The following is a 26,338-nucleotide window of genomic DNA, read 5'->3' as shown; positions in this document are numbered from 1 at the left end:
TATATTACATATCAAGATCAAATAAAAACAAATTGCCAAAAAGTTAAACCTTTAAAAAAAGAAAATGTATTTCGCAGACAGTCAGTTGGTCCCCCCTCCCCCCCCCTCCCCCAGTTGTACAAGTCCCTCACTGTGGGTTTGATAATTTGTTATTGGTTTGTGTTTTTGACATTATCATCTACGTACATGCAGCTGGCTGACGATCAGAAAGATCCTGGCCAGTTGCGAGTTTGGGAGACACCCACGCCTTTTCTCTGGTCGTTTCCTTACATGTCGAGAGAGGCTTCGCTCGGGAAGACAAACCTGTTTGAGGCTCGACAGCGAGCGCGAGGTGTGAATTCTGCCTGAACCTGCTCAGGCAGTTGTCCAAACTCGCAGGTTCAATGAAGCTTGACGCCGACAGCTCCTCTGGACAGATGCTGAGAGGTGAGTTCCTCTAACCCCCTGCACCGTCTCCTTCTCGGATGTGAGTCCTGATCAATAAACTGCTGAGGCTGCTGTTGTCTTTCTGAAATCCACGAAACAATCAAACAGTGAGACTCATCTTCACACATGTTCTGTTTGTATGGTGGCTATCTGCTTCTGAGTCCCAGTGCTGGATGAATAAATGTGATGTGGAAACGTTGCAACCATGCTCTTGACCAACAGGAGGAGCTGTTCCCAAGACAGAGGGTGGTAAAAAATAAGAAACGTCAGTAAAAAACTTAAATAAACATAGAAATATATACAATATAAACCCAGTATATCCAATTAACACAATATTATTAGTGTTAACAGTATATACAATGTAAAAAGAATATATAAAGTGTAAACAGAATAACTACAATGTAACCTTTTGAATATAACTAAAACACACATTTCTTAAAACAACAACAAAACACCTGAATTCTGGATAATTTCTCTCAAGTGAATCATTCTCTTGAAATCCTTCTCTTTGTTTAACACACAAACACTTTAATAGAAAAGTGAAGCTGACAACATGTAAAGTTTCATTATCACAGATCCTCAGACTGTTTTCTCCAGACTAAAATCAAACATGCACATGTGATCAGACTATAGACTGTATATGATCAGAACATATACTGTATATAATCAGTCTATGGACTATAACCGGACTGTAGACTGTAGACTGTATATCTCAGACTGTATATTATCAGACCATTGACTGTTTGTCATAGAATATATCATCAGACTAAAGACTGTATATGATCAGGATGTAGACTGTATATGATTAGACTATAGGCTGTATATAACCAGACTATAGACTGTATATAACCAGACTATATACTGTTTATAATCAGACTATAAACTGTATATAATCAGACTGTATATAACCAGACTATAAACTGTATATAACAGACCATAGACTGTATATAATCAGACTATAAACTGTATATAATCCAACTGCATATAATCAGACTATAAACTGTATATAACAGACCATAGACTGTATATAATCAGACTATAAACTGTATATAATCAGACTATAAACTGTATATAACAGACCATAGACTGTATATAATCAGACTATAAACTGTATATAATCAGACTATAAACTGTATATAACAGACCATAGACTGTATATAATCAGACTATAAACTGTATATAATCAGACTATAAACTGTATATAACAGACCATAGACTGTATATAATCAGACTATAGACCATATATAATCAGACTATAGATTGTATATAATCCGACTGTGTATATAATCCGACTACAGACTGTTTATAATCAAACTGTATATAATCAGACTATAGACTGTATACAATCAGACTGTATATAATCAGACTACAAACTGTTTATAATCAGACTGTTTATAATCAGACTGTATATAATCAGAGTTGTTTTGGGGACAGGAAGCTGCAGTCCCAGTTTGAAGGGTTCTGCCAGTGGGCGGGGCCTGCTGTGAAGTCCCCGCCCCTCCGGCCTGTTGATTGACGCGCACCACTGGCCCCTCCTCGAGCGTCTTTCTCCGTCTCTGGCCCCTCCCTCCCCTCCCCTCCCCACCGCCCCCTCGCACCCCCCCCTCCCCGTCCTCCAGTGTGGTGCGTTGATTTCATACCAGAGTCATACTTCACATTCCACCTCTACTGTCAAAGCTCTGACAAATATTAGGGCAAAACAACAAGGCGCCAAATTACTGCAAAGTCCCCAAATCCAGCGGCGGCTCGGAGCGGGCCTGGCAGAATAAAAGAGAAAAGGTAAGTTTCTCCTCTTTTCTCCTTTTCTCTCCCTCTCTCCCTCTCTCCCTCTGTCCGTCTGTTTTCTGCTGGGGCAGTTTTTTTTTTTCTCTCTCCCTCTCTCTCATGCCGCTCGTCTCGCTGAAGTTTTCAGATCATTGTCATTTTTCACATTTTTCCGCGGAGCTCCCTGCGCCTGGGAGGGAAGGAAACATCTGCAGATTGAAAGTCGTATTGTGTTGACCTCATGTGCAGCGAGATATTTCTCTGACTGGCTCTGCTCAATCACATTAACACCGGTAGTCCGCTCATTGACACACTCTGTGACTTAAAAAACACACACACACAGACACACACAAACAAGAACAACACAAACTCCTCCTGGCAGCAGCAGAGAAGTGCGCCAACATGTTTGTTTTCTGTCTCGCACAGTTCATACCTGGATCACGCTCCCGTTTCAGCCTCAAGAGGAGTCCAGTGGTTTGTTATAAACCCACAGGCTCGCACAGAGAGAGAGAGAGAGAGAGAGAGACACACAACACAACACAACACAACAGGATTTGGAGGAATACACAACTTCAGGCTGGTCTGGATCCCTGCATCCCCGAAGGTAAGATCCCTTCTTGATTTGTCAGCACAGTTCAATGGAGGCGACATCTCCTGTTCCCCTCCGGCAGCAGATGTTTTTATTCTAGGAGTAGAAATAAAGTTCAGTTCCCAGGAATAGTTTCAGAGTGAGACTGGAAGTTTCTCCTCAGTGTTTGTGCCGCAGCCACGAGACTCAAACGTTTAACTCCCACATGGGTCAAACATTCAAAGGGTCTCTATCAAGATTGTGATTATTTTCCCTTTTTGATCACACATAGAAAAAAAAGTTTATAATCACACCTACAGGCTACAATAGGAAAATAAAGTTTTAACCAACACATTTGTATTCCTGTGAGATAAACCCCAGGGTGAGGGCTTCACAGACCAACCTGGAAAATATGTCTGTGACATCACAACTAATATGCCAGTAGATGTAATTTAGAATTACCAACTGCTCTGTATTGATTTATTATCTTAACACAAAAAAAATCCTAACGTGACAGATTTTAAAATTGAATCTGCTTTGGTCAACCCAGGGGGAAATTCTGATCCCACGTAAAATTTGTGATTTGTGATTTGAGTCTGCCCGAAAGTGTTTAAAACTTTTACTTTGAAATATTAAATAATGTTCGACTCCAAGCGACAGCACAGGAGAATAGTGACATCATGTCCCTCGTGTTGATGAGTAGATAAAGTACTACAAATACTACCAATAATAACTAATGATCCTAAAGCTTTTTAAATTATAAACAACTTTAACTCATTCAATTCATGTCCTTATTTAATATAAATGAATATTCACGATTTAATTGACATATGTGCTTCACTGTACATGTATTTGAGATTTAAAATGTTCTTCCTCAATCCTCAGTTTCATTCTCTCTCGTGCCAACAAACAGTAGCACGGTGATACTCTGCAAAGTCCCACTAAGTACATAATACATAGGTGAGGATTCGAGATGCACGGATATGTGTGTACGAGAGCTAATTGTGTAATTATTTCAGCGCCACCTGCTCTCACACTGAGTCGTTGGTTCAGACCCCGGGCGACTCCTCCTTTAAAACTTTTTTGAGGACAGAGCTATAATCCTTATTAGAGAATTAAAAAAAAAAGTCTTAGCGCCTTCTTTCGTGCTGGATTTCCAGAGACACTCACAAACTGCAGAGTGAAATCCTTGCCAGTCAACAGGTTTGACTAAACGACAGAATGTGGTCTGTCAGGTTAGTGGCAGTGAGCTGAATAACCTGTTGACTCCGCTCTGTGCTTTCTTAACTGTAGTCAGTGTCATACTTTCAGTTCTATATTGCGATATTTCCTCGATGGTTTTGAATATGTCCCTCAGGGTCTGCAGGGAAACGCAGCTCTGCAGGAAGGGAGCAGGGTTTATAGCTCTGTCTTCAATCCATATGGTCGTAAATTCACAGACGACAGGCATTTGGTGAGATCTTTGAAGCCTGGCTGAGTTACAGTATCTCCGTGCAACACTGATAAAGAGGATGAGCCGACATCTCAGGGCAGATTTTCTTCCCAGACCAGTCCCATTATATACTGGTCGAGGGGGAAAATCCACACGTTGAGCTTTTAACTCCATATCAACGTTAGGAAAAATGAGTCTGAAATGAAAAAACGACCACTTTCCAGTTCGACCAGTTCAGCCAGACAATGTGTCCTTGGTAGATGAGACACACGCCACGATGCCTAATAATAGATTCCGATGCTGATGGGTAAATCTGGAAAGGATTAGGCATTCTGCTGCTCTGTCAGATTCCCCCCTCGTTGTTTTTTTTTATGCAGCCTGAATGCATCAGGCCTCCCCATGTACAGTGTGGTGGGCTCTTTTCCTTTCTCCTCCTTGAACCGACTTTATGCGTCTCAGCAGTTGTGGATTTATCATTTATCCTCTGTGCTTGTGTGAGAGTCAAATGCGAGGGGAAGGTTTTACAACAACACCCATGTCGTGGAGGTCAATTAGATTACTTGGGGTAATATCCCCTCAAAGTGGCCGTTTTCTCTCTCTCTCTCTCTCTCTCTCTCTCGCTCCTTTCTCCCCAGCTGTGTTCCTTCGGGCCGATTGTCAGGGGGAAGACTTAATGAGCATGTGTTCTCTTCATGAGGGTAAAACAAAATGTGTTGTCCTCTCATGTTTCTGATTTTTAAAGCACATGTTTAATCACTGCTGAGCGACTGTAGGTATTTCAGGTCCTGTGCAGTGTTTCGGGGGCCGATCCCAGGGGGCTGAGAAGCATCCCCTCTTCCTCTGTTTACTTTGGATGCAGGGTCTGTTGACCGTTTGTCACCGGCAGCTTCACCCGTCTGTGTTAAACCCACAGGAGAAGGGCTAATGAGCTTTCGCCCATTTGTGCAGGGCCCCGGCCGCTTTTTTAGCACCCTCCCCAGAAGTGGTCGTCCAAATGGTGGACACTTACCCCTCTGTCAGCGCAGATCTGAACAAATAGCACTTATGTCTGCGTGGCGAGAACACTGGAGGCCTCAGAGAAGAAGCCTGCAGCTCTCGGCTCCCGGGGCATTCATGACAATCTGGAAGACAATATGCAGTTTGATGCTCAGCAGCCGTGGCTGGGTAATAGAGTGCAGTTTTGTTGATGACGAGCACAATGTGCTTCAAGCTATTTATTACATCGATACAACCGAGCGAAGAGTGACGTCAAGATCTGCTCCAACACCAACTGGGAGCAAACCAACGTGTCCTCAAAACCCACCAGTTATTCCTACTACTAGCCATATCATTCTCAAAGTCCCCGGTAGCACAATTTATCAACATTGTATTCACGTTAATGCACTGCACATGTTTACATATCCTACAAACCACGAGGTTTTGAGCAGATAAGCTCGCTGGCCTCCTGTTCGGACCACTCAGGGGAGGAGTCAGGGAGTGGCCTAGAACAGTGTGGTCTTTGTGTCGGGCTGTCCCCAAGTTGCTAAACGTTTGAGTTGTTCTTTCTCAGGCGACCAACTGTTACGAGTGATGTTCCACATTAATGTACTCCAAAAGAAATGTGTGTGAGGGCGCAGAGTGTTTGTGTGAGTGTTTGTGTGTGTGTGTGTGTGTGTGTGTGTGTGTGTGTCTTTGGCACATTAGGCCTCCGTTGTAGATAATAGGAGGCTTGCTCTCTCACCGGGCCCCGTCTGCCGTTTGGGAGACGAGTGTGTGTGGCCTCTGTGTCGCACTCGGAGCTCCAGTGACCCAAGGGCACTCATGTGAAACCCCTTTAATCCCTGTGCTCAGTGTTTTGGGTGTGTGTGTGTTTGTGTGTGTGTGTGTGTGTGTGGGGGGGGGGGGGGGGGGGGGTGATATCCTTCTTCAGCACAGAGTTATTCAAGTTGATTGTTTGTAATATAAAACAATTCCGGTGCCTGAGTGGTTTCCGAGCAAGGCCAGACCTTAATAAGCAGATTATGCTCACGTCTAATATATTTTTCTCTTGTAAAAAAAAAAAAAGGGCCCCTCTATATGGGTCTGATCAATGCCACTGCTGCTTTTACTGCCTTGTTTCACAATTAATACGGTTTGATGGGTTATTGGCGGGTGCATTCTGCTGCAGAGTTATGCATGTCTTAAAGGTTTCACAGATTATGGCTTCAAACCGCTCCCCTCGCCACAAAATGACCAATTCATGCTAGAATGGCTTCTCTGCTGCGTTCCCTGGAAAATTTCCGATTAAAATGCTGATTCAGGCTGTAAAAAAAAAAAAAAGAAAGCAAGAAAAAAAAAAAAAGCTCTCTGGCACACTGGCTCCTGCTTTGTGTCAGTCTTTCCCTCCTCGGCTGGATTAAAGCTTAAATCTCTCAAAGTGTAACGACTGAAGGTGGATCACATCGACGGAGTTAAAATAGAACAATGAATGAATGAATGAATCGGGTCCTGTGTTGTTCACGCTCCGGCTCGACGTGTGATACTGATTTATCCGCTTTTAACCCGCAGGCCCACTGTGAGTCATTCAGGAAACCAGCAGCCTCTCCTTACCTCGGAGTGAGGTCGCCTGTTTCCACTGTGCGATTTGTTTACAAGACAACAACAAATCAGAGGTTGTTTTTTTGTTGCTTTTAAGGCCATAAATGTGACCGATGCACATCAGACTCATTTCACACAGATAATTTTCGGCCCCTTCATTCTTACTTCCTTCTAATCATACTTCATTTATCCTGGAGGGTTAAGAAGCAGCACAAGGGGTTACAGGAAGAGAACTCGCAGGCTAGACGTCACTCCGAGCTTTATTATTTTTCTTGGGCAGCTGTTATCGAACTGCAAATGTTTGACTTGACAAGGGGGGGGGGGGGGAGGGGGTGTGCATGTGGCATGTGTCTTAGTGTGGCTGCTCATGTGTGTGTGTATGTGTGTGTGTGTGTGTGCGTTTGTCTCGACTTCCCCCCCCCCTCGCCTCTCTTTCTGCTTCTTGCCGTGTGAGCTGCTGGCCGTCCCGTCCTCCTCTCACTCTCAGCTCTCTGATTGTTTCCTGAGCGCCGTGCCAGATAGGAAGTAGGAGGAAGTTATTGGAGGAGCTGGAGAGAATTTATTAGGGCCCAACACAGACAGAGGAGGGAGAGAGGAGGGTGGTTGACTCTGATTTGCTTTCGGGGAGATGAGTGAGGCCTGTGCTTTCATGAGTCTGAGGAAAGGCAGGACGGCGTCTGAGGCCAGCGTGGAGCAGATGGGCCCCCGACACTCAATCCAGCTCATCACCTCCGATTTATCTCCCAAATTAGGGAAGCCGTGTTTACTGTTAAACATGTGCATTTGCTGTAAATGCATCTGTGTGCGTTTGTGTGTCTCAGGAGGAATAAGAGCAGCGTTTCCAGTTCTTGTCAGAGAGCAGCTCTCCTGGCCTGGAACCCAAAATGTTTTCTTTATCTGTAATCTGACCTTAGAGAGCAGCTGCTCCTTCTGCCGCCAAGTCCTGTTGTTTCCTCAAGTGTGTGTTTGTGTGGCTGTTGCTCCGTGTGCGAGTGTGTGTGTGTGTGTGTGTGTGTGTGACTGTGTCTGTGTGTGTGGAGTGGGGGTCTCACTGCGATGGTCAACGCTCACTCTACATCTGTGAGCGCCCTTCAACCTTAGCAAGACGTGTGGTTTTAATGCGGAGGAGTTTCAGGCTGTGGATCTGTTACTGTGTTCGGTGGAGGTGTGTTTAACTCTCTGCTGAGCAGTGGGTGGGTTGGTGGGTGGGGGGGGGGGGTGGCTTTTGGCTGCCAGCAGGGGTCTGTTCACTGCCAACAAGTGTCCCAACTCCAGCAGCAACCTAACAAAGGCTGCTTTTTTAAAGGAAGGGAATAAATCTTGTAGGGTATTGGTTTGCAAACAGATGGTGGTAAATAGGTTCTGCCAGTGGGCCCTGCCGAGACGCTCAAGCTCACAACGGGATCAACAGCAGAAGAGACAGATTTGATGGAAATCTGTTAACAATCTGCACCAGGACATGAGTCAGTGGAACTGAGTCATGGAGATGGGGGATTGCGGAGCTCTGGATAGAAGTAGAGTTGTATGTGATATGGAGAAAGATGAACCTTGATGACAACAAATCACGGTGAATGTCACATTCCTCCACCAAGGCCCAACAGTCCCGCTAAATCTAATCAAGTTGCACCAAATTTCACACATTCATAGATATCAGCTCCCTCAATGTGCAGGATTACTTTCGCTCAAACCCTGTGAGTTATTCCCTGGATGAAAAAAAAAAGAGAAAATGCACCAAACGTACCAAAAACAAACTTTGACATTCAACGTCCTTCCACCGAGTTTAGAGGTAATTCAAGAGTAATCTTACTTTCAATCAAACAAACCAACCAACAAATGGACAGGAGTGGAAACATTATCTTCTTGGTGGAGATAGAAAACTATTCTAAAAACTCTAAATCAAAACCAGAGGCAGAAATGTCCTGTTTCTCTACCTTTAAATCTGAAATCTGAAATAATCTGTATTTTCAGTTGACCAACAAGCTACAGCAACATAGGAACATAGGACAGAGGATTAAATGATTGATGAGCTGAAAGGAAAATTAATATTGATCCTGCGTTCATCTTAAAACCTGACTCCAAATGCAAACTAATGCAGCTTCAAGGTTGTGTTAACCTGTTTGTCATATCAACTCGATAAGGAGATCAGAACCAGTGCTTGTTGTATTTTGTCCAAAAGCAGAGTTGAGTGATCTGAGGAGTTTCATGTGATAAATCTCGAAGACTTCCACACAATGTACTTTTCGAGTGGCTCGTAGACATTGTTTATATCCTCCTGATAAAGCTCTGGATGTAAATCCCGAGCTACACTCAAAAACCAACAGAATTATAAGCTGCTAGATGGGTATGCTGAAATTCAGCCAAATTCCATCAGACGTCTGTATATAGGGTTTCTTTAATGCACAGGATATTTGAAAAAGTGATTCACTGTTAGGAAGTTAATAGCATAGTGGATGAGGAGCTGGTGCCAAAAAAGGACTTGATATCAGTAGCATCGGTCAGATATTTATATTTTTAAAGATTAATGTAACTACTCAGTTATTAAACAAATCCTTGATTCGCCCTTTAATTCGGATCCAATGTAAAGTTTCCTGGAAATCTGTATTTATTTTATAATCCTGTTGATAAACAAAGAAAGGAAAGGACAGATATGAAAACATAACTTCCTTGGCGGAGGTAATTAAGAGGAGAGATCTCAATTTTGATTGTGGACGTGTTTTTAAACTTGGGGACCCTTATCCCCAAGTGGCCAAACTATCAATTAGTGCTTACATTTATCCGTTTCTTCTATTTCATTAACAATGTGGCCACTTTCATTGCTGTAATTCCATGATTCTGGTCCCACGGTGCAAAAACAACTAGACGATTTGTGCACAAACCTTTTCTTCTGAACTTGCCTGAAAAAATGCACATATCCCTTTGTTGTTCTGTTGTCTGGTATTTACGACATGTTTAACGAGGTTACATCAAAAAGGTTGTTTTTATGCATCGAGCTTCGGCCGTCTTGACATCATTAAATTCAAAGTTTCTCCGACTTGTTGTGTTGCTTACGAGGAGAAGCCAGTTTCTGTCGGAATTCAGTTGCTTCGAAGAAAAACCGCAGCTGAATCTGGGAAATATGTAACCTTAACTTAACCTTAACCAAGGCCCTGTCTGCACTACTGCTACATGGTTGTTCGGCAATAAACGAGCGGGCAGCGCAGAGTCGAGAACCAACAACAAACATGGCGACAATGGAGAAGGTTGTGAGAATGTATCTCTTACGAAAAAAGACAAAAGCGTCTGTTTGTCCATCCTTTGGTTGTCTTGCTTGAACTATTGGCCACAGCGCCCCCACACGACTTCCCGTGGAACTGCTCCGTTCTGTCAATTTCTGAATGCTTACTATCGTTGAGCCTAAAAGAGTCATTACTAGAACCTCAATTTTAGTGACATAAACACAGTTCTTGTGTTTGGACGAGAAGCCGAAACACAGAGGGAAAAGTTTGTTTCAGAAAATATTTGCATTAGTTTCCTACAGGTCATTACAGATCTTCAGAATCAAATGGATATTGTACCTCTTCTCCACACGTGTCTGGCTTCTCGGGTCTAAAGCTCAATGGGCTGCCATGGCTCTCATGGTGGGCTGTTTAATCTCTGTTTCAATATATTCCTGTGATCCTTCCTGTTTGGTCTTGAACCTCGGTAGGTTACACAATTGTTCTTCTTCCCACCTGTGGACTGGACGAGGAGATGCTGCCAATCGGGGCCATAAAAATCAGAGACATTACAGAGTAACTTTGACTCAACGCCTTGCCTCACTCTTGAATTCCACATGTGTAAGTAGAAATCCATGTGGTTGGTCAGTCGGAGAGCGCGCCATGAGCTCATGTTCAGCGGGAGATGAAAAAAAATTGTCATCTCTGCCGTTTATGATTAAGTGTTATTGTGCCAACTGCTGAGAGTCTCGACAGGCCGAGGATTTATTGCTGAAACACGCAGGCTTTTAGTTTTCCTCCTTAAAAGGGGTTTGAAACATTCTGTGGCCCAGTTTAAACGAAGGTCTGCGATACAAACGTCTGCGATGGACCTTTCCCTGATTTAGCACCGACAGCTTTCCTCTGTGTGACCCAGCAGCCTGAGAGTGACTCAGGAGTATTACTGGAATTCACTGGTACGTTTCTCCACACACAGTCTGGTCTGGGGAGAAAGAGTGGGGAAAGGGAGGCAGTCACAGGCGCCAGTAAACACCGGTGAGCTCGTATGTGGAGCCGGAGCAGAGATAAGCCGATTGCTGAAAACAGACTGCAATGCGATTGCCCCGCTCAGGGCTGGGAAAATGGGAAGAGGGATTCTGGTGCATGAATGGCGCCGTTTGAATGAACGGCCGAGGTGCATAGCTCTGCAGCGTTATTTACATTCCTGCTGCACATTGGAATTCTGTAGCATGTTGGTCTTGGAGTCTCATGGCCCAAATCCCAGAAAGTGGGAGGGGAGGTGTGTCCTTGATTTTTGTGTTAAATGGGAGAACGGCGTGTCATTCAATCAACAGTCCGAATGAAGGCCTGTCGTCTGGCAAGCGCCTGGAGGAGTCACACAAACAGGTTTGAGCGTGAGACAACAGCTGCAGTCAATAAACTGACTTACTATAAAAAGGAAGAAAGAAAATAAAAGTTGATGTCACGAGTTATATCATTAAATCTCCTTTTTAGTTTGACCCCCGAGCTTAAAAACCTGAACCTTACCTAACACCTAGAACAACACATCCAGTATTCAATCCTGCTTTGAATACTGAGTGACCATATACTGCTGGATATGGTCACTCAGTATTCAAAGTATTTTCAGATTAATTTCAATTATCTACCTGAATAGATTATAGACAATATGTACCATTTTATCTTGTCAGTGTTTGCACAAGGACACAAGTGGACAGGACAAGGCAGCAGTGGTTGAGGATTTATTTAAACATGTAACAGAAAATACAAATAAACTGACAAAAACAAACTCAATTATAAGCAACAAATAAATTTTTCTGGTGCGTACTTGTACTACGTATTAAAAGTAAAAGTATTTGTAGCCTATATGTAGCAGTCTCCTCATAATTAATTAGTTTCTTTACCAGTGATGCTGCTGCAGAAGGAGGCGGGGTCTAATGTTACCTGCCCGCCCTGTGGATCAATTCCCCCTCCCCCCCACCCCCCTCATTTTTTGATTATTTTTAAAAACTACGTGAATACTTAGTAAAAATGACAAAAAGTTCATATAATTGCTGAAATGTGTTGAGGAGTAGTATTTTAGTAGATGGAGTAGTAGATGTACTTTAGCCCAGTAATGAAGTAGATGTACTTAGTTACATTCCTGGCAAACCTGTGACCCTTCACAGCCACAGTGTGTAGTGTGTGCGCAACGTCACATTCAATCTGCTGTGAGTCACTACTATGATATTTTGTGTTCTTGAGTTTCTCCTGCAGACACGAACAGTGCTGCTGATATCAGCTGTTTTAATATCTGATCAATATGTTAATCACAGCAGCTTCTCAGCTCAGATGACGTTCTGGCAGAATGTCACGATGGAAAAACACAAATCCCAAAGCTCTTTGTGCTTCGTCAAACTATAGCCGTCTCATTCGAGTCCATAAAGGTGTCCCTGTGAGTTGATGCTCCCCTCGCTCTCATCACGAAGTGGAGACTATTGTCCTGATTTAAATCCTGTGACTGGATCGAGGATGTATTGAAACACGGCTCGGCTGACAGCGCCCTCCCTCCAGTCTGAGCTCCCTGCGCGTCACCAAGCGTGTTCACTGCTGATGTTGCATTCCAGCTGGAACAATCCCACTGTTTTCCAGACCCCAAAGTGGACGCCTAAATTGGACACCCCCCCCCTCCCCTCTGACCACCCTCCCCCTCACTCTCCCCCCATACACACACACCCCCTTTCTCCCCCTCTGCTCTCCAGCCAACCAACCAACCCACCCAGCCTCCCACCCACTCCTCCCATACACGCATCCCCTGGTCTCCTCTCCTTATTTGGGTAGAGACGTTCTGAGCGCTGGGTGGAGGGGAGGGGGAGGCGGTGGGGGTGAGGCCGAGGAGGGAGGGCGTTGGGTTGACACAAGGGAGGCAGGAGGAGAAACAGTGAACACTCGCAGGCTCTTTCTTAATAAGGACATGTCTGGAATTCAGGCCCCTGCTCTCCTCGCCAGCTGAAGAGCCTCCACTCTCAGAGCTCCTCACTCGAGCAGGCTCTTGTGAGCACTCGGGCTCCATCGAGGTCGTCAGATCCCCGAGCTCCACGCGGACAAACCGAGTGCGGCTCTTCACAGCTCGCCGTGTTTTCTCTGCTATAATTGGAGATAAACAATAGAGTGGCTCGGGCTGACCCTCCTCTCCTCTCCCTCCTCGCCCTCCCTACCTCCTCCTCCTCACTGTACCACCGCTCTTTAATTGTTGCCCCCACAGCTTCACTGGAGCTGTTGCCCCACAGCACCTGTGCATTCATTAATGAAACACTTCCTGAAACCCATTTTCATAACACACACACACACACACACACAAAGAAAGACACACACACACACACTCAAGCGTCATCTGCAGAGAGGCCGAGACAAAGTCTGGTATTTAAAGTTTACTACTTCTACTCATTCTTCCTGCAGATTAGTCAAAAACTAAATTACAGTTAATGACAGACTGTCATAAAAGATGAGGTAGACATTTACTATAACAATTAGATTTTATTAGATTTTTATTTTTATCTGGGGGAGATTAGTTCCATCAATGATTCATTATTTGCTTGATTATTCGTCATGCTGGTAAAATTGAAAACATTCCCTCATCCACATATTGGGGTCGTGTTTGAGCTCCATTGAATAGTTGATTAAGTCAAACATTATTGAGGTAATCAAGTAACTTTTTAAGAATAAATGACAAATTTCCCAAAGTTTCAGTTCCAGTTTCTCAAATAAGAATATATATATTTTTTTAATTGTCAGGTATGGCAACAAGCTGAATATCTTTGGGGTTCTGATTTGGTGATTTTCATTTTAATTGCACAAATATCAGAACAGAGTTTTATCAAACTAACCCAAACTCTGGTTGAATATGTAGTTTCCGTTGGTCGGGATCCAGCCGTGTGATCTGCACGGACGTGGACAGGTGACTTGAGCTGCTGATGAGTGTTGGGTTTCAGTGTTGAGTTTTAACAGTGTGACCCTCTTGCCAAAGGGACCACCATAACCGGTACCCTCTCCGCTAAAATTAGCTGCAGTTTGACTCGGGAGGACATCAGTCAGACTCTCGTTGTGATTTCGGGCTTTATGTTACATTTCCCTGCATGAAATTGACTTGTTTGATCAACACGTGGAGAGAAAGGAAAACGTCTCTAATCCTGCAGCTTTGCTTTTTCACCACGATTTTGTGAAACTGCTGCTAACGTCTATCTTCGTAAATACCGACACGTAAACAGAGGAACGGAGACAAAGGAAGATTTTATTTTTTCTGGGCTGCAACAAACTGCCACGTTTCATTGAACTTATATTTTGTGATTTACATCGTAGACCCTCTTTTCCATCGTGAAGATATCCCGATACAATAAAATCACTCCGTTTCACCACAGTTTCGGTGTAATTACACTGGGACATGCGAGGACCCAAACATATTTTCTTGGCTGATTTTTACGAGAACCACATTGTTATTATTTTTTGACTCGTGTGCAAAAGAGGTCAAATGTGGTTTTTAATGAAACAAAAAACATCTGAAAACTCTGCAAAAAAAAACGTCTCCTACTTTTTGTTTGACATTTTATGATATTTATGTCTTAATGTCTACATGATTGGATCATTGTAGTCTCTCCCCACAGGAACCCTGGTTTTTTGTACGTGTGTGTATTTATCCATTAAAGTTAAAATGCTGCAGCAGAGACACCAGCATCCTTTGAGGATCATGGTTACCTCATTGACTTCCATCTTAGAAACAATACAACGCTGAAAAGGCAGCTTGAAAAATACTTAAGATCTTTTGCCTGCAGTCAGCCATAAGCCAACCACACTGGAACACAGTTCCCAGACCGCAAGAATTCTTTGAGGCCAGTGCTGATTAGTGAGGTCTTTAAACTTAGTTTTATGGAATATCTTGAATTCATTTGGCCGTTTCAGAGAAATTAAATTGAGGAAATTATAGTAATAATTACGGTTAACATTGTTTACTCATACAAATTTAACGACGGCAATAAAGAAAAGGTCAGGGGAAGACAAAACTGTGACTTATAGATGAACAACATTATTCAAGCTGCATTTTCATTATGTTTGTTATGAGCGAGCTCAGTTCTGCTTCTTCTTCTCTGCAGGAAATAATTCACTTTATGTAGATTTCTAAAGGAAAAGGCTCCGAACACACTTGGCAGGGCTGAAGTGTGGAAGCTGCTAATTAGGTTGTCGAGATAATTGAATTGAGTTTTTATTAAATCTCTGCTCAATGTGTTTTTAGTGACACTGCTGGCAGGGTGCACTGTATCACGTACCCGTTCACTGTGCTGATCTCAGGCCTGCTTGTCAGCACAGTTCACTGTGTTAACCTGATGTATTGGGAGCACACTGGTCCACCATTTATTAAACTTGCTCCACCAACACAACGGCAAAAGCATTTTCACGCTTCCTCACCAAACGTGACAATTTCCGGCCTCTCAAGAAGGTCATAAATTAATAAGACAAACTGTGGCTTGTAATTATTTTTCAGACCTAATCAATGAGTTCCATTTTACAGTGTGTGACACTTTTTCTTTTATCATTTTTAACGTCAGCTGTAATTGATTCATCTTCGAGATTGAATAGCACGACCTGCAGTTCCAGCTGTGGCCACACGGGCAACATTGATAATAGGAGTCTATGCTGGTATTTTGCGCAATACTGAGAATAGAACTTTCTTGTAATTCAGGACAGAGCTTCTGGTTCCTCCTAAAACAATAACTTGTACTATCCTTTTGCTGTGCACATTGTGGCTTGTGTGGTGAAGTGGTTTTATTCGGAAAATATGTAGAATTAGGAATGATTGTTATTATTTTCCTGTTGGATAGGAATATATGCTCTTATGTGTAACAATGGTCGTGTTCTGTTTTTTGTTTGTCAACAAATTCCATGCAAAAACCAAACTTGGTCGTCCATCTCTTAGGTCTCTATGGACTTTCTTACCCTGTGTCTGTGGCTCTCAGGCCCAGTTTTTCCTGGGCTTGAGACTAAATGGGTCATAAACATATAAAGTTATTTCCTAAAAACCGCTGGACTCTCATCCTGGAGTAAATAGTTGAATTTGGAAGGGACTGTTTTCAGGTGTGTTGTTTTCAGCATCAGGACGTTTTTTGCGACAGCGATAAAGTGATTAATATGTCGCCCTTTATTTTTTTGACCAGTGGAAAAGTGTCTTTAAAGAGTCTTATCCTCATTGAATAAAATGTTAATTCATGTGACATCGTTCTCCACAGATCTCCCACAGATCTTTTGATATTGGGGCTCGGGGTCGGGCCCAGGGGGAGCCGCCACCATTGCGTCCAACGAGTGGAGCGCCAACGGTAGCCCAGAAGATGGGCTGGACGGGGACATTGACGACAAGACCATGGAGGGGGACGCCGAGGGGGTGTGGAGCCCGGACATCGAGCAGAGCTTCCAGGAGGCCCTCGCCATCTACCCTCCCTGTGGCAGGAGGAAAATCATCCTGTCAGACGAGGGAAAGATGTATGGTAAGTCGACTGGAAAACCGCCAGAGAAACAACAAGAGAAGAACAATTACATGTAAATCAGTTCCATAATGAGCATGAGAAAACCACGCGTTCCCCAGAGACGTGGGACTCAAAGAAAAACAAAATAGCCCCAAAGACAAAACTTTTCTTCCTCTCGTGCTCGTGTCACATCTTCAACACGGAGGTGAATGTTTTCTTTCCACACAGAACTCTCCTTAACGAGTCTGAACCTGTTGTGCTGTGACCCAGGGGCAGGTTCTTCCAGTTGCACCGGCGCTCTCCGAGCTGGTTTTTTTCGCCGTCCTGAAAGCGCCTGAGCTGCTCTCCCCATGATTTACACCTGTCTTTCTACTTCATGGCGTTTTTTTCTTTACAGGCTGTTTTTAATGCCTACTGTTTTATGGCCTCTTTTCTTCCGCGCTACGCTCTCTCACTCGCAAAACCTGCTTTGTTTTTCTGGTTTCTTTCCCTTTATCACTGAACATCCTGCGCTCGTTTAACCCCCCACACCGGTATCGCTGGGAGAACTTTTGCCTGTAGGAGACTAGTTAGAGCTGGTTTCTAGAGAAGAGTTGCGTTTGATGCCGGACGGTTCATTTAAATTAGTGTTAATTAGCACAGCATGCACCGAGACTCTGGAACAAAAACATCCCTCTGGCACGCTGGTCCGTTTGGAGATTTCAAACATCCACATGGTTTCAGGATAGTTTTGCTGTTTCCTGCAGCGTGTTCATTAAGTTGCAGGTGATGAGAGCTTAATGTCCTGAAAAAGTCCAGATGGACGTTTTTGGCAAGTCGGTCGGTGGAATCACTGACATCCAGGTGTAGGAAGTCGAACGCATTTGTCTTTCATTATTTCGATCCCACTTTTCCCCCGTTCCTGTTTTTTGAGACAGCACACACGTTCCTAATTAGATTTAGCATTTGAAGCTTCTTTTTCTTTTTGCTGAACAGCAGTTAAGATGTTGATTGACGGGAGCTGTGCGGCTTTCTTTGCTGTTTTTCTTGGCTTGGACCTCAACAAACCCCCTTTTGGTTTTTGGGGGGAATTAAGTTCTTTTCAGCATCGTAATGCGGCTCCCTGAGGCCACGCTTTGTAGGACTTTGCTGCCCTTTAATTATTGTCCATCATTTCTCAAAACCTTGAAATTGATTCCGGCTTCAGTACGACCATAAAAACCATCAATCGTTGGCACCAAAGTCTCAGACAGGATTTAAGAAGCATTAGTGTTTGTTTTTAAAAGGCAGTTTTTTTTTTTCCCGTTTGGCTTCTCTGCAATGGGATTCTTATGGTGTGATTTCACTAAGATGGAATCTCAACCTCTAATTCGTCACATTTTCATATTCAAGGACAAGCACATACCTGAGATTACTCAGCTGCAGTTGCAGCTTCTGAACTTGGCTTAAGTGGATTAGTAAATAGGAAACAAGTGTGTGAATTGATAAATTATATCAATAACTTTACATAATAAAAAACAGGATTTGTCACGTAGGAATATGCATTTTTCACAATTTTCTAGTATTCAATGCTTTAAACATTTGAGTGATCGTAAAAAAAATGACAAAATAATCAGCTGTGAAATTAATAAGATGCAATCCAGAGAAACAGATTTCACTGATGGTATTAAATAAATATGTGAAGAAAAAAAAAGGATGTCTCTGAGTAAAGCACAAACATCTACCAACAGTCCCCTTATCAAACATATTCAAGTTCACGGAATCCCGATTTCTGTTTTGAGCCGCACCAAATTGCGCTCACTCATTAATATCAATCTAATCAACATGTCTGATTGTTTTCACAAAGTTAAAGAAAGTGAGGAAAGATTCCTGGATCTTCTCCCTGATCCGGATCCGAACCAAAGTTTTACGAGTTTTTTCCCGACCTAAACCACATCCTTCCACCAATTGTCGTGGAAATGCGTTCTTTAGTTTCTTGCATCATCCTGCTAAATAACAAATACAGATGAAAACATATCCTCCTTTGTGGGGATTATAATACTAATGATAACTGACCTAGGTTAAAAACAGAAAAAATTAATAAAAGAAAATAACTAGAAATGTAAAATATCCAAAAACCTTTTGACTTATGACATGTGCAGTCTGTTTAAAGTTCGAATTTTCTCATTTAGTCATGGATGTGATGTCATGATATTTAGATTCCAATATTATTTTTGGGGACAGTTATCGTAATGATTTAACAAAATAGTTTAAAACCTACTTTCAGTCGAGGGTTTGTGTAAAGACCTGCAGCATGAACCCCTGCAGCCATCTTTTAATTAAAGCCAGAGTCACTCCCCCCCCGTGCACCGAGCTGCGGACATTTGTCACGAGAACGTCAACAAAGAGAGCGGAGCGGCGCACAGGCCTGCCGCCTCAGCGACAAACCTTCAGGACCCCTTTTAGAGGCCTGCTTTTTTGGAGGGGGCAGTAAACACCCTCTCCATTTACACTAAGTCATCTGAGGCTCCGCTGCCAGGGCCAAGGCATGCCCCAGAAGAAGTCCTCTCACAAGGTGATTACCTCAGACATCCAAAAGCTGCCCTGACGCGAGGTTAGGGGAATGTTAACGATTGCACTGTGTGTAATACTGTCTACCTTGCAGTCTCAGACTTCCAGTGGCCTCCAAAACGCAGGCAAGTCATCCCTCCCAATGGGAATTTCACTCTTTCTCTGCCAGGAATTCGCTCAGTCGGTGGGAAAACCTTTTTTTTTGTGTGCAAATTTCCATTAGCGCGAGAACTGTTGTATATCTTTGTGTGTTTCCCTGCTCCACTAACCTGTCTAGACTTCCCAGCAGCGTTGCCAGTCATCTACGCAGCTCAGGGGTGACAAAGAGTTCAAAAGAGAGAAACGCTCATATTTTTCAATAAACGCCACATGTTAATAATCGCATAAAGAAGCTAAACTCCAGTTGGTGACGTAATCACAGTCGTAACAGTTTAAACAGGCGACATCTGTTACTGCACGTCAGCTCCTCGTTCTTAATGCACTCTGCTTTATATCAAGAGTCCAATGTATGTTATCAGTATATTGTGCTTGTGCACTACATCCTGAATGATGTGCAGTTTTCTGGGCCGTTGCTGACGATGACATGAGGCACTAAAAATGTCCAATCCTGATATATTGGCTTATGGTTATAAGCTTCAGCTAAAGTTTTACTTGTAGGTGACTATGAATAACAATAAAACACACAAAAAAAAAGATGAACTTGAATTATGGAAAATGGTTCGACGTAAAATATTAAAATAAATACACAAATGTTATGCAGATCAAACAAATAACATATTGGTGAGCACAATAATCATTTAGCTGGTAGAGGCCGATTTCGTTACCTATAAGCCAGGCTAGCTTTTTCCTTGCGTTCATGCTAAGCTAAGCTAACAAGCTGCTGGTTGTAGTAGGGCAGGGTAATAAGACAATAATCGATAATTAGCGGAAAATACTATTTTCAATACATCATAACGAGAAAGAATATATAATATGTAAAATAATATTTTTGTATTAAGATCAATGTTAGAAGAAGTATATTTAAAAAAGATTCACATTTGCTAGTTGCACGTAACAAACATTTCATAGATAAGCTGTATAACTATATTTCGAGATCATATAACATCTAATGTTTTGCTGTTAATCAAGTGTCGTTCTCCATCCAGTTCGTCCCAGCGACTCCCACATTGTGACATTTAATATCCTGATAATTACATAGCGACTCTTATGAGAGAGGCGGTGGACTAGTGGCAGAAACGTGGACTATGGGCAGAAAAGGTCTCTGGTTCGTCTCTGGTTCGACTCCACGGAGAAAAAACAAAAAGACGAACCTGGATTGAGCAAGGCACCTTACTCCCCCAACATCTGCTCCCCGGGCGCCGTACATGGTCGCTCACTGCTCTGTGTGTCCTGCACCAGATGGGTCAAAAGCAGAGGTTCAATTTCCCTACCTGCATGAGTGTGCCTGTGCATGTGTTTGGGATAAATAAATGTATCTTAATCTTAATTATAGTTGTGAAAATGATTACAAATGACTTTGATTTTATTTACGGCCCCATCACTTGTTGCAGCATATTTAATTCGATTGAGAGAAATTAAACCCTTGATTATTTTTCGGTGTTTCTCATGCAGAGGGACAAACACTCAATTAAAAATTTAAAATAATAACTGGAGCTGGACGTGATGATCTGCGGCGTCGTCGTTTGAAGTTTAAAAAAAACAAACATTCGGAGCATAGCTGGAGCTCCGAGACATTTGTTCCTGGTCGAGTGAAATAGTTGGCACGTAGAAGGCCACCACGTTCAGAGGAAGTGTCTTCAAAAGATGTGTGTGTGTGTGTGTGTGTGTGTGTGTGTCTAAAAAAATGTGGCCTGTCTTGTTCTGCTGTGGGGCTGTGCTGACATGTTGTTCACCTGCGTCTTCTGGCCTCAACAGGTGTGTCAAACCCCGAGCGCACACACCCCTTTCTCTCTCTTTTATTCTCTCTCTCTCTCTCTCTCTCTCTTACTCCCTCTCTCTCAGCAGCCCTGCAGCTGTCACTACTCTGCAAAGCATTGTGGGTAGAAAAACCAGCGAGGAGAGATTTAGGTGCTGGAGAGAGAGAGAGAGAGAGAGGGAGAGAGAGAGAGAGAGAGAGAGAGAGGGGCCTGTGTCAGTTGTGACCTTTTGAGAGCCACGGCAAGAATTAACAGCGGGTTCGGGGCCTGTGAGAAAACATGAGTGGAAAAGGTGCAAGAGAGGAGAAAATGGGGGGGTTGGGGTGGGGTGGGGGGGTGGGGGGGGTCTGTAATGATGACTGAGCACGCCTGGTGCTTCCCTGTCAGCCCCCTCGCTGAGATGCTAGGAATGTTTTCAGTCATGGCTGAGCAGTATGTTAGCAATTTAGGATTACCTCAATGTTATGAAAAGGGAGGTGGGGAGAGCGAATAAGGGTGGAGAACGGGTTCAGAGGGGGAGGAGGAGGAGGAGGAGGAGCAGGAGGAGGAGGAGGAGGAGGGGGGGGGGCTCGCGGAGGGTGAGGAGAGATTACCTTTTCGCTCACTATCTTCGCGTGGAAGTGGAAAATTCCAGCGGTCATGTAGTGAAAAAGAAAAAGAGAGAGGGCGTGTCCTGTCAGGGGGAGAGGTGAAGAAGGGCAGCCTGCAGCGGTGTGAGTGGGTGTTGAGCAATCAGCCAGGGAATCATGAGCCGCTCGCAGAGAGGGAGATGGAAGTGTGTGTGTGTGTGTCTGTGTGTGTGTGTGTGTGTGTGTGTGTGTCTGGGGGGGGGGATTAGAGTCAGGAGGACAAGCAGGGCTGTGCATGCGATTGTCTTGTGTGTCTGTTTGTGTGCACCTGTCATGATCCCCTGCCGTGTGGGTCGGCCTTTTCACCATCTCCACGACCAACCCCCCCCCCCACCCCCGATCCCCCTTACCCCATGTGTCGAGCCTGAGCTGGATCTCGGCGGCCGCAGAATGACGACACACACACACACACACACACACACACAGAGTCTCGTCCTTGATATATATTTTTTTTCTTTCTGCGGCGTTGTTGTCATTGAAAAAGGACGATCAGCTAAAAGAACCAGTTGCATTTGGCAGAAGAAGTGAATTTCCATAAAAGCCGCATGTGTTCACCGTGCAGCTGCGGCTTTGAAGTCCTGAGACCGTCTCTCTTTTTTAAATATCCTGAGGGTTATGATTTTTTATTTTAAAAGTGAATAATGTCCAGCAGCAGCTTTTGATTTCTTGCCCCCTCAGATTTTATTAACCTAGAACATTTTCTCATTATTTGTTTCTATTGTTTCTATTTCTCTCTATTGTTTAGGACTGGAGCCTTTTATGCAAATCATCACTCTGTTGGCTCATGAACCAGTTTGTCTGTTTCCTCAGAGCCAGAAAAAAAAAAAAAGTGCAGTGCCTGTGATTGTGAACTTTTCCCTTTCGGTTCACAAGTCTTTATATCCTTTGACTTTATAAAAGTTTATTTGAAACTTCTGAACTCAATCACTCCTCATTTGCAGCACGACCGTACGTCGCATCAAACAAAAGCAGAGATTTAACATATCACAAAAACAACCAGATGTTGTGAGAAACTGGAGAAGTCGTCTCAGCTCACGACCGCAGAACTTCACCGTCCATCAGACCAACAAAACACATTTTTTATTTACCAGGCAGTACAGAGTCATTACTGAGGCCCATGTTGTTATAATACAGGGGGAAAAAGATTTTAGTCTGCTGTCTAGAAATCTGGTTTATTGATTAGAGATGCTGGTTTGGAATAATCACTGAACTGGGGCCCGACATCATTCTGCGTTTAACTGGTACTGTAACCGCAGCTTATCTTTAAATATTGCAATTTATCTAATGTCTTTAGTTTGTTGCAATAAATAATAATTTAAATCCAAAAGTGGCAGTACCAGTCTCTTCTGCTTCACTCCTCAGGGACAATAATGACTGAAATTCAAAACTTAAAAACAGATTTAACTTTGAACTCTCCCAGTTTAACAAACTGGGAGAAACTCAAACTCCCAGTTTGATCAGCTGTGTACAAAACTCTTGTCTTTATCAGTCAAACCTTCACAAACGAGTTCACACTGTATCTCCAGTGCGTTGCAATGAGATATGTGTGAAATTCGGAGCAGAGCCCTGCGGTGGGGACGGGACAGTATAATGTTTTTCCCTGTGCCCCTCAGCTGAAGAGATTGAGTCTGACAGTTGGGTGGGGGTCGGACTGGCATTGTTCTCCCTCTGCCATCCTCTGCTGGGATGGTCGACAGCAGGTGCGGCTGTCCGTTGAGCGCAGGGTCACACAGTGGTGTTGTTTTGGGAGAAGGGGCTGCTCTGCTGCCAGGTGGCAGTTGTTGGCAGAGTCAGTTATGGCTTTGTGTTTCTTCTGAGAGTTACTGCAGCAGCTGCCCCCGCTGACTGTCGACCCCCTACCCCAACCTAATGGCCCTGAGCCCGGCCGTAACCCCTGCTACTCCCAGGGCTGGAAGGAGAGCATAAGAGCATGTGTGCGTTGGCCCGAGCTCTGGCTGTGTTCGCAGGCCCGGGCCAATCAGACTGGCTAGCACAGATGTGACAGGCTCAGAGGAATGCGAGGAATGCGGAGGCGCCGGAGCGGGCGTGTCCATCCTTGGCCCAGGGCAGAGGGGGAGGGGCCACCTCGGTATCGGCAGACAGCTCAGCTCTGCTGGCCGACCGCCGGGCCGACTGGTTGGAGAGCCTGGCGAGGGCCGCAAGCCTGCTGGAGATGGCCTTCAGTACTTTTATGGTAATTGCACTAAGGGCCTTGTGGAGGCCAAATGCTAAAGAGTGTGTGAACAAACAGGACTTGTCCCTCCTGTCATTATGTGTCTGCGTACCCAGAGCTGTTAAACCCTGGACGTCCGAGACACTCAGTCTATTGTGAGTGTCTTGTGTGTGCGTGTGTGTGTGTGTGTTCGAGGAAGCACATCTTGACCAGTTTTCGTCGGGGAAAAATTTCCTGTCAGCAACTTTAGGAGAGTTGAGGTCATTATTCATAATGATACAGTGGTTCAACCTCTCCCACTGGCCCAGTTTTCATCCGCAGAAACCCAGTAAGCGTGACTTGGCAGCGAGGAGACGTGAAAAAGACTGATGGACCCACTTTCCCCCTCGAGGCAACATTATAATGCATTTTGCACTTCTCACACACTAAAGATGATTTTCTGCTCGATCCGGGGCCCGCACTCTGGAGCACATGTTCGCCTACTGTACCTACAGGGGACCAGGAAGGCCCCGGAACAGCAGCCTGTTCTCTGCACAACCTGTTTGTGCAGAATGTCGAGAGTAGATGTTATGTCACGAAAAACATGGTTCTGTTTTCTAAGCGCTCTCTGTAATTAGGCGACGGGGCCATGTGAGCAGACAATAGGGATGTGTGAAACGAGATGGTGGAAACGTTGGGGGTAAACCAGAACCAAAACAGAAACCAGCCTGATATGAAACTTTGATTTTAAAAACGCCTGCTGTAGGAGACAGAGGTGTCATTGTGGCTCATGGCCGATGGTCAGAGGCTGTTTGCCCCGGGTCTGAGGAGCTCTGGGAAAAGGTCACACTGCTGCTCCTCTTGACGTGACACACGGATCCAAGGTTTAACTAGAGCGCCACCTCCTGTCCACTTCAGGGTATTACCACTGATCTGTCTCTTGTTACCTTCACCTATGAGGTTCTGTGTCTGTGTTGTTTGAGGAGGCAGAACCAGTCTTCTTTTTGTTTTTCTTTAACATTGCAAGATAGGAGGGTTTTTTATGCCTTTTTAAACTTGCAAAGAAATTATGAATCAGATCTTGAAGAATAAATCAGATACACTGGGGACTGATTTCTATGAGCGTGTCCAAACTGGTTTGGCTTGATTGAATTTAAGATTTGACCCCTGGTAACCATGAAACATGGTGGGAGGATGTGATATGGGTCAGGGAAGCACACGTACAACTTTCGAGCAGATCCACATCAGGAGGTAGATCCAAGACAATTTTAATCTTTAACATCGTAGCTTTTTGTTAATTTTTGTTGTGTATTAATCCTGAAAAGCTTCTGACTTATTTAGGGGATTAGTATCCATGAGCTTGTGGAATTTTTCTATGGATCCAAATGAAAATCTGGATCTAGAGGATTTAAAGTTGGTTTTATAATACTTGTCTATAGCAGCTGCATGGAAACAAATGGAGCTATAAACCTGTGACTTACCACCACCACGTAGCTGAGACATGTGATGTGGCTCGTTGTAATTTCCGATGTGTACAGACTCACATTCTATTTAGTTTTCTTGTTCAGTCTGAGACCTTCTTTTCTCTTTTTGGTTGCAGGTCGCAATGAATTGATAGCACGGTACATCAAGCTGAGGACAGGCAAAACCCGCACAAGAAAACAGGTAAACAAGCTTTACCCGCCCTGATGATTGAGTTAACACAGTCATGCATGTGTTTGGATTAAATTACAGACATCACCAGTCGAATAGTCGTAATAAAAATGGCACTAGATTAATGAGAATGTGTAATTTGAGCAGCTAATTCCTTGTGCCTCAACACAAAATGTCGGTTTACACGCTGGGTTAGTTATATGTATTTCTTATAGTCACAAGTCCCTTTAAAGGCCCAAACAAACATTGTGATAAACAGAGAAAAAGAGCATCATAGATCTTTTTGATGATATCTGGGCAGCAGTGAAGATCCATGGGACAAAGCAATAAGATATATCAGGATATAAAAAGTTGTTGTATCAAGTTATTGGTGGTTTGGGGTTTTTCATGGGATCTGATACTAAGAAAAATATAGAATATCACCAGCACATCCTTTAAATCAACTCTCTTAGTTTGAACGTATTAGCACTGGGTGATAAAACAATATCAACAATTGTGATCACTAGCAATATAACAAAAGTCCAGTAAGTATCGATATAATGTTTTATACATATAACACATAAATGATCGACCTCAGATCTGTCAAATGTTTTGCTGTTAATCAAATGTTTGTCAGTCACTGCTCATGAAGAAGAAGTTTAAACCCAATCCTTCACTCAGGAGAAACAAAGTTTAAAGTTTTAAATAAATGACATTTATCATGATCATTATCAAAGTGGACCGATGTGCAAATGTTTATCTTGTTTAGCCACAGCATGTACCGATAAGAACTCCTAATGTGTGTGTTATTACTGTAAGTGTGTGTGTGAGTTTGTGTTTGTGTGAATACAAGTCTGCGCCTGCATGCATATGTGTGTGTGTGTGTGTGTGTGTGTGTGTGTGCGCGCGCATGTATGTGAGTGAATGTTGTCTTAACGCTCAAACAACTGTTTCACACCCCTTTAGGTGTCTAGTCACATACAGGTGTTAGCGCGGAAGAAAGTTCGTGAATACCAGGCTGGTATAAAGGTAGGAGCCGCCAACCTGCCTCA

General features: G+C 43.7%; 1 protein-coding gene across 6 annotated transcripts in view; it reads left to right on the top strand.

Moving 5' to 3' along the window:
* The first annotated feature begins 2,033 nt into the window (after positions 1 to 2,033).
* Positions 2,034 to 26,338, top strand: part of tead3b (TEA domain family member 3 b) — a 32,318-nt gene continuing 8,013 nt past the window's right edge. For 5 of the 6 annotated variants that reach the window (XM_053438304.1, XM_053438313.1, XM_053438295.1 and 2 more), the window contains exons 1-5: positions 2,034 to 2,205; positions 2,617 to 2,794; positions 16,195 to 16,449; positions 25,255 to 25,319; positions 26,253 to 26,315. In XM_053438304.1, coding sequence (XP_053294279.1) covers positions 16,326 to 16,449; positions 25,255 to 25,319; positions 26,253 to 26,315 — 252 coding nt within the window. In that variant the 5' untranslated portion in view covers positions 2,034 to 2,205; positions 2,617 to 2,794; positions 16,195 to 16,325. Of the gene's footprint in view, positions 2,206 to 2,324; positions 2,484 to 2,616; positions 2,795 to 16,194; positions 16,450 to 25,254; positions 25,320 to 26,252; positions 26,316 to 26,338 lie in introns of those variants that run through there. The other variant, XM_053438282.1, reaches the window with a different exon arrangement.

The sequence above is a fragment of the Pleuronectes platessa genome, chromosome 2, assembly GCF_947347685.1.
Source record: "Pleuronectes platessa chromosome 2, fPlePla1.1, whole genome shotgun sequence".
Lineage (NCBI taxonomy): Eukaryota > Metazoa > Chordata > Actinopteri > Pleuronectiformes > Pleuronectidae > Pleuronectes > Pleuronectes platessa.
This window is presented reverse-complemented; position numbering and strand designations above follow the sequence as displayed.